The sequence below is a fragment of the Mandrillus leucophaeus genome, unplaced genomic scaffold (genome assembly GCF_000951045.1).
Source record: "Mandrillus leucophaeus isolate KB7577 unplaced genomic scaffold, Mleu.le_1.0 Scaffold58, whole genome shotgun sequence".
NCBI lineage: Eukaryota > Metazoa > Chordata > Mammalia > Primates > Cercopithecidae > Mandrillus > Mandrillus leucophaeus.
This window is the reverse complement of record NW_012106252.1, coordinates 3,594,249-3,602,560: the sequence shown is the minus strand read 5'-3', so window position 1 is coordinate 3,602,560 and position 8,312 is coordinate 3,594,249. Positions and strand designations below refer to the sequence as shown.

The following is an 8,312-nucleotide window of genomic DNA, read 5'->3' as shown; positions in this document are numbered from 1 at the left end:
AGCCCCTCCTCCCGTCCTGCAGGCGGGGGCGGGAGGGGGGCTCGGGGGAACAGCTGTGGGCTGGGCTGGACCTGGGCAGAGGAGCTTCAACCCTCAGGGAGTGAGAACAGCAACCTCTTCCCTAGGGGCAAGACACAGAGCACCCCTCTGGGGGCTAAAACAGCAGGTCCCTGCCACACCCTCTCTGACCAGCTGCAAAGATGCCTGCAGCTGGGGCAGCGGCAGAGTGGCAGCATCAGGGAGTGAATTCCCAGGAACGGGAGCGGCGTGCCGCCAGCCCACACACTCACTGGGGCTTGAAAGGATGTTGGCATCATCCTCATTGGAGCTCAGCAGTCGCATCAACTTCGAAGGCTGCACATCGTCCAGGGGGAAGAGGCTGATATAGTCCTAGAGGGTGTGAGAGTCACTGTTACACACTCCTAAACCCCCCCAGCTTCCAGCTGTCAGGGAAAAGAGCTGGAGCTCCGATTTGAGTGAGGTCAGCATGGCCAGCAGGGCCTCAGTCCCTCTCTGCTCAACCCCTCCCACAATCCTACAGACCCCTTGTGTCCATGGGCAGGTTGGGGCCACACAGATCACCCATGCAGATTCCTGACCAATCATGCCCAGGCACAGCTGCCCCAAGGGCAGGGGCCCCATCTGCTTCCCTTTGCCTGGGGAATCCTCAGGAAATGCTGAACAAACCAGTGAATAAGTGAAGCCGGCGGGGGCGGTGGGAGGTGGGGGCCTACCTCGATGTCTTCGCGGTGTCTCTTCTTTTGGCGGGTGGATGCCTGTCCCTTGTGGGAGGAGTAGGAACTGAGGGCACACCATACGGCCAGCCTGGCAAAGGGTTCCAGAAAAAGGGGGACAGTGAGAGGCGACCCGGAGCTTTCTGTGTCACCCCAGAGTGGCACTAGGTGAGGGGTACCTGACCCCGGGTGGCAGGAGCAGGGCAAGCTCTGAAGAGAATCTTACTTGGCAAGAGCAGTGCCTGGGGGGTCCATGAGGCTGTGCCACTTGGAGGAGTCAGTGAGCAGGCCAGGCAAGATGTGGCCCAGCAGGACCAGGGTCACTTGCTGCATGTCCAGGCAGAAGATGGAGTAGAGCAGTTCCACTGCCCGCAGCGCGTGCTCCTTCCGCGTCTCCTTCAGCAGCTCCTAATGCGCAGGAAGCGGGGCAGTTCAGGAGCCAGGGGCCTGGGATCTGGGGCTCTGACACCCTGCCACCCCAGCATGGCTGTACAGGAAGGCCCGCAGAGGGGTTCCGGATGTTGCTCCGCCCCTCAGGCTGAATCCCAGTCTCTGGCCAGAGCTCCCCAAGGAGGCAACTCTGAGGTGAGGCATCCCGGGGAGGCCACCTGGTTCACGGCAGCCTCTTAAGGAAGCCTGGCAGACCAGGCCAGGTGTGGGGAGCCAGGGGACAGGACCGATGTCAGCCTACAGCCACTCCAGCCCAAATACCTTGATCAGGTTGTTGCAGAACCAGTAGACGCCGCCCATGTGCAGCAGAGTGTCGAAGATGTGGATGGAGCGGCTGTCCACCCAGCCCTTCTCCAGCACTTTGGCAAAGATGTCCGTCAGCACCTCCTTGATGGGCCGCTTGGGGGGCAGCAGGTTCCAGTAGGGCATCGTGTCCACCCCGGTGGAGGGAAACTTGATCTGCGTGGCTGTCTGCTGCAGCACGTCGGCACACATGCGCTCCAGGATCGAGTTCATGATCACCACCCTAGGAGAGGGCCGAGAGGACCTGAGGCTCAGGTGCCACTGTGGGGTAGGGAAGGAGAGGAGGGAACAGCCATGCCAGACTTTCCCCTGGACTTGGGTTACAGAAATCTCCCTGGGGCATTAACTCAGTTCTGCGCTGGGGGAGGGTACACCCCGGAGTGACCTGGCTCCGTCTCTGCTCCTGGCAGGTCTCTCACCTGGAGGACACAAAGCCTATCAACAGGGACTGGGCAGGGACTTTCCTCCCCCTGGCCATTCCAGCCAGATATTCACATTTTCTTTTATTCTCCAACTTCCCCCATCCCGCAGGCCTGGGCCCTGCCAACCTGCCACATAAACAAACGCAATCACTTCCTCCTGGGGTGAGTGCTTGGGGGTCCCCGCCCAGCCCTGGCCTCCTCCCAAAGTAAACTGTTCCTTCCAGGAGAGGCCCAAGGGCTGCCCCACAGGACTCTTCCCGGCCCCTGGTAGCTGGGCAGATAGAAGTGTATATCCAGGAATTTTCTCGTGGAAAGAGGCTTCGGAAGTGAATACCGACCCAGGCCGAGTGCTGACTGTTCCTGGAATGCAGGGTGGCTCTGGGAAAGTTGCTATGACTTTTAGAGCCAGTTTTCCCACCTGCACAATGGAGTCACAGACTTCCCACTACCCCTTACCCAGATAGGACTCAGGGTGCTTAGAATGGGTTACACCAGAATGAGTTCCCTATTTGGTAGGACAGTGGGGAGGTAGCGGGGAAATGCGGGAAGAAAGGAAAAAAGAAGGAAGCAAAGGGAAAACGAGATGTGCTTTTCCAGACCCTCCAAACCTCATTCAGCTCAATGCTTCCCCTTCTCCCTATTAAGACATCCTCAGGCCCAGTACAGTGGCTCACACCAATAATCCCAGCACTTTGGGAGGCTGAGGCGGGCAGATCACCTGAGGTCGGGAGTTCAAGACCAGCCTGGCCAAGATAGTGAAACCCCATCTCTACTAAAAATACAAAAATTAGCCGAGTGTGGTGGCGCATGCCTGTAATCCTGGCTACTCAGAAGGCTGAGGCAGGAGAATCTCTTGAATCCAGGAGGCGGAGGTTGCAGTAAGCCGAGATCAGGCCACAACACTCCAGCCTGGGCAACAGAGCGAAACGCCGTCTCAAAAATAAATAAATAAATAAATAAATACACAAGCAAACAAATAAATAAATAAATAAAATAAAGACATCCTCAACGTTGCCATAAAGACATGGCAGCACCCAAAACATATTGGCTGGTAAACATCCAAGTTCACAGCAGCACTATTCACTATAGCCCAAAGGTGGAAGCAGGTGAACTGTCCACTGACAGAGGAGGGATCAAGATGTGGTATAGCCACACAACAGACGTTTTGTTTTTATTTTTGTTTTGTTTTTTGAGATAGTCTCACTCTTTCACCCAGGATGGAGTGCAGTGGCACAATCTCGGCTCACTGCAACCTCCACTTCTGGGTTCAAGTGATTCTCCTGTCTCAGCCTCCCAAGTAGCTGGGATTACAGGCGCCTGCCACCACTCCCTGTTCATTTTTGTATTTTTAGTAGAGACAAGGTTTCACCATGTTGGCCAGGCTGGCCTTAAACTCCTGACCTCAAGTGATCCACCCGCTTCAGCCTCCCAAAGTGCTAGGATTGCAGGCGTGAGCCACCACGCCTGGCCCACAACAGAGTATTATTCAGCCTTAAAAAGGAAGGATATCCTGTCACATGCTACTACATGGATGAGCTTTGAGGACATCGCGCTGAGTGAAGTCAGTCAATTACGAAAAGGCAAGGACTGTATGATTCCAGTTAAATGAGGCATCTAAAAAGTAGTCAAATTCAGCAGGGCGCGGTGAGTCACGCCTGTAATCCCAGCAGTTTGGGAGTCCCCAGTGAGAGGATCACTTGAGGCCTAGAGTTCAAGACCTGGCAATATAATGAGACTGTGTCTCTACAAAAAATAAAAAAATTAGCTGGCTGTGGGCCTGCAGTCCCAGCTACTTGGGAGGCTGAGGCGAGAGGATCACTTGAGCCCAGGAGTTTGAGGTTGCAGTGAGACTCACTCTGGGCTGGGCAAGAATAAGACCTTGTCTCAAAAAAAAAAAAAGTGTCAAGTAGTCAAATTCCTAGACACAGAAAGCAAAATGGTAGTTACTGGGAGCTGGAGGGAGGGGAAAATGGGAAGTTGTTGTTCAGCGGGTACACAGTTTCAGAGATGTAAGAAGAAAGTTCTGAAGACCTGTTACACAACAGTGTGAATATACTTAACACTACTGAACAGCACACTTAAACAACATGGCTAAGATGGCAAATCTTATGTGTGTTTTACAATAAAAAAAGCAAACAACTTATTGGTTGGGTGAATGAACTCAATGTAGCTGGTCACCAAGGAAGTCCTCCAAGCCCTTGAAGAGCCAGGGCAGGAAACCGTCCTAAGAGAGAACTGAGGGTGGGGGATGGCCTGTAAAATCTACAGACAGTTTCCTAGCTCCTAGACAGTCATACAGTTTTCTTCTTTTGGGAGCTAGTTGTCTAGAACTTGAGTCTCTGCGGGCAGACCCTGTTTGGGTCTGCATTTCTGATACACAGCAGGTGCTGGCATATAAACGCTTCTGCCACAGAGACACAGTACATGTTTGCCGAGTCAGGTGAGTGAATGCATGAATGGGAAAGTGAGTGAGCGAATGATCGAGCAGCGCGTCTGCGAAGGTCAGAAAAGAGAAGGGTGCTTGTTATTGGATGTGCTGACTTCTCACAACACACTTGTAGGGTCTGAGAAGGGAAGGTGGGTTACTGACCTCTCATTGTAGAACTGCAGGGTGTTCTCACTAAACAGCGGCCCTGCCAGCTGGCGGATCATCTGCAGCGACTTCTCACGCTCATCCAGCCCCAGCATCCGGACGTGGGCCACAAGCCAAGCCACGGCACACACCGCCAGACTGCATACCTTCCCTTTGATGTTATCAGTGATTTTCTAGGGGAGAGGGAAAGGTGATGGGCTACCATCTATCTCCCTTTCCTGAACCACCATCACCTTCTCAGCCTCTGTGGGCAGCTCAGTGCAGCGGGTGGAGTCCCGGGCCACACTCCCCACAAGTTTGACCTTCCCAGAGCTACCTGGGCCAGAGGGAGTGGCTAAGACTACAATTACACAAAAGATCGATATCAAAACATGAGCTCCTGGATTAAAGGTCTTCTTGCCCTTACGAAATATAACAAGTCATCACTGGCTGGCTCTGTGTCTCAGGGGAGCGAAGGCTGCTGGGAAGGCGGGGCTACCTGGATGGACTCGAAGGCCAGGACCCCATTCTCCCAGGCATTGAGGATTTCCAAGATGGCGGCTGAGATGCTGAGACAGGCCTCGTGCCACTTCATCTGCCTGCGGGAGTGCAGAGAAGTCAGCACACAGGAGCAGGGGACGGGCTCGGGGAGAGGGTCTTGACCCTGCCCCCACCGCCACCCTTGGAGAGGGCGCCTGGGCCACTGACACCAGCTTCATCTCCGAGGAGTTGTTGAGCAGGGCCACCAGGGACTCCACTTTGGTGGAGTCGGGGCGGAAGCAGGGGTGGTCAGGGTTCAGGATCTTGCCCTCCTCAGGCATGCAGGTCTGCATCCAGGTCTCGAAGAAGGGCACGTCAGCTCCTGTGCGCGACTCAGACAGAATCACCTGGGAAAGGGGAAGGGGGGCACCAGCCGAGTGGGGAGGGCGCGGCGCCTGCCAGCGCTGGACCTGGGACTGCACCGTTTCCCGCCAGGCTGCTGCTCCAGCCCAGCCGGAAGACTGGGGACGAACTGTTCTAAGGGAGCCAGACGGGGGCAATGCTGTCACCTAGTGGTCAGTTTGAACATGGGGCTGAAGGGGCCGTCCGGGTGGGCACCTGGTTTCTGAGGCCCACAGAACTAACTGGCTGAGAGGCTGTGGGGGTGCAGGCGGTGAGGTGGGGAGAGTTCCGGGTTACCTTCTTCCCCTGAGCCCCCGTCCCGGTTGCTCCCCTCTCTCTCACCTCTGAACCATAGGTCTGGGCCACATGGCACAGCATGAGGAAGGAGATGTCAAACAGCAGGGCCCGGACGGAGGCCGGTTTGGCTGTGGAAGGACAGGAAGGCTGAGCTCCCAGACGAGGGCAGGGGGCGGTCCGTGTCTGGGTCGACAGGGATCGGGATTTGCCTCTAGGAAGGTCAGGGACCAAGTGGCTCCTTCAAAGCTCTGAGGCTCAGAATCCTTTTCTTGAGTCTCAACTGGAACATCATCCCTTCCTTGAAACCAAAGACCGCCAGCAGCCTCTCCTGGCATACCCAACCAAGTCATAAAGGAGTGAGGGCGGAAGGAGACATAGGGATGGATGGTCTGGGAAGAATACTTTTCCAGCATTACCCACTTTCAAGCTCTGTGGAAGCTTCCGTTGGTCATGGCTCTGACGAGGGAACACAGCCTCCCCCTGTTGAGCCCGGGAGCCCTCCTCCCTCCCACACTCTCCCGCCACACCCCTCCTCAGGGCCCACTGGGCCTGCAGATGCACAGGGCTGACTTACTGCTTTCTTCGCTGCCATAGGTTGTGAATTCATTCAAACTGAAAGGAATGGAGACAGGTTGCATTAACCAGGGCATGAGCTGAGCAGTAGCTGGGCGCTGGGGACTACACATGCTCAGAGAGCAGTCGCTAGAGTCTGAGTTACTGGTTAAACTTAAAATGAGACACATTGGTACAGGAAAAAGAAGGATTTCTTTTTTTTTTTTTTTTTTTTTGAGATAGAGCCTCGCTCTGTTACCCAGGCTGGAGTACAGTGGCACAATGTCAGCTCACTGCAACCTCTGCCTCCGTTCAAGCAATTCTTCTGCCTCAGTCTCCCAAGTAGCTGGGATTACAGATGCCCGCCACCACACCTGGCTAATTTTTTATATTTTTAGTAGAGACAGGGTTTCACCAAGTTGGCCAGGCTGGTCTTCAACTCCCGACCTCAGGTGATCCACCCACCTTGGCCTCCCTTAGTGCTGGGATTACAGGCGTGAGCCACCACACCTGGCCAGAAGGATTTTTATTGTTAGAAGATTTCCAAGGCCTAGAGAATGGCTCACGGAATGGAACCATGTTCTATATATGTCAAATTCCAGGACAACCAAAGGCAACAGAATTTGAGAGCCCCTTGTTAATAACTGGGCATACTCAGAATTCCTCCATGCCCAGTGTTCAACACCTCAACCCTTACCCTCATGCCTTTACCAAACATGTCCACTCCATCCTCAGCTGAAGAGAAAGGAACACTTAGGTCACAAGAACAGGCCCTTTCTCCAAGATCTCCAGCCAGGATGCTCTGCCTAGGCCCGTGGGTCTCTGGATGAGACCCAGACCCAGGTACCTGACTCCTACCCTGCTACCTCCTCCCAACACGTGGCCTCCCTGCATGCCCTGGGGTCAGGGGCTTGGCCTTCCTCACTTGATGAATTTCCGGGCGAAGGATTTCAGCTTTCCAGTGGCAGCAGCGGCAGCCAGCAGCAAGTCCAGACTCTTCCCGGACAGCATGTGGCCCAGGACTCCCAGCAGTCCCTCCGGGGACTTAGAGTGGTCTGCATCCATCGTCTGGGGACAGGACAGGAAATCAAGTCCTGAAGAACACTGAAGACCCCCCACCCAAGATACAGCCTAGCCACATTTTCTCTTTTTCACAACCTGGAATGTAATCTACATCTTTCTGACTTCGATCTGGAAAATAATTCCTAAAACCCACCCTTGCTCTCCGATCCATCCCTCTCATCTACACTGGCATGCAGGTGGTGAGGTTGGAGTGGGCAAGGTCACAGCTGGGAGCTTCTCTGTTGTTTCCTTTTTTTTTTTTTGAGACGGAGTCTTGCTCTATTGCCCAGGCTGGAGTGCAGTGGCGCAATCTCGGCTCACTGCCACCTCTGCCTCCTGGGTTCAGTGATTTTCCTGCCTCAGCCTCCCAAGTAACAGGGATTACAGGCATGCACCACCGCATCCAGTGAATTTTGTGTTTTTAGTAGAGACATGGTTTCACCACGTTGGCCAAGCTGGTCTCAAACTTCTGACCTCAAGTGATCTTCCCACCTCAGCCTCCCAAAATGCTGGGATTACAGGCGTGAGCCACCGCACCCACGTCTCTGTTGTTTCCACGTGAGACGGCCTAAGTGAAAGTGCCTACTGCAGTGCCTGGTGTACAAATGAAGGTCCTACGGGTTAGCATTCGGTGGCAGCTGCCCTTGCCTCCCCTTTCACTACCTCCACAGCAACTATGTATAAAAGCTAAAGGAGACAGAGGTCTGTGGCCTGTTTGTTTATCTGCAAGCAGAAGGAGCACTGGGAAGAAGAAAGAGAAGACCGTGGTGGCCAGGGAAGGGCACACTCACCTTGAGGATGTTTGTGACAGTGGGCTCTGCCCGGAGGATCAGCTGGATGTTGGGCTGGATGTTGGCATTCTCTCCTGATTTCTGCTGGGGTGCGTGCTCTCGGTCTGCTTTGCTGTGGACATCACCAGTTGGTCAAGGAAGGGAAGAGGAATGAAGAGAAATTCTTGACACATTCCCTCGTTCAAGCCCAGAAGGAAATGAGCAGAGGAGGTGGGGTGAAATTCTTTTTTTTTTTTTTTTTTGAGAC

General features: G+C 54.3%; 1 protein-coding gene across 5 annotated transcripts in view; it reads right to left on the bottom strand.

Moving 5' to 3' along the window:
• MED24 (mediator complex subunit 24) overlaps positions 1-8,312 on the bottom strand; it is a 45,604-nt gene that overhangs the window by 2,622 nt on the left and 34,670 nt on the right. For all 5 annotated transcript variants that reach the window (XM_011998962.1, XM_011998964.1, XM_011998963.1 and 2 more), the window contains 11 exons: positions 8,066-8,177; positions 7,138-7,280; positions 6,235-6,272; positions 5,706-5,788; positions 5,190-5,368; positions 4,981-5,080; positions 4,500-4,675; positions 1,446-1,710; positions 961-1,142; positions 735-825; positions 291-390 (listed from right to left, as the gene is read on the bottom strand). In XM_011998962.1, coding sequence (XP_011854352.1) covers positions 291-390; positions 735-825; positions 961-1,142; positions 1,446-1,710; positions 4,500-4,675; positions 4,981-5,080; positions 5,190-5,368; positions 5,706-5,788; positions 6,235-6,272; positions 7,138-7,280; positions 8,066-8,177 — 1,469 coding nt within the window. The remainder of the gene's footprint in view (positions 1-290; positions 391-734; positions 826-960; positions 1,143-1,445; positions 1,711-4,499; positions 4,676-4,980; positions 5,081-5,189; positions 5,369-5,705; positions 5,789-6,234; positions 6,273-7,137; positions 7,281-8,065; positions 8,178-8,312) is intronic.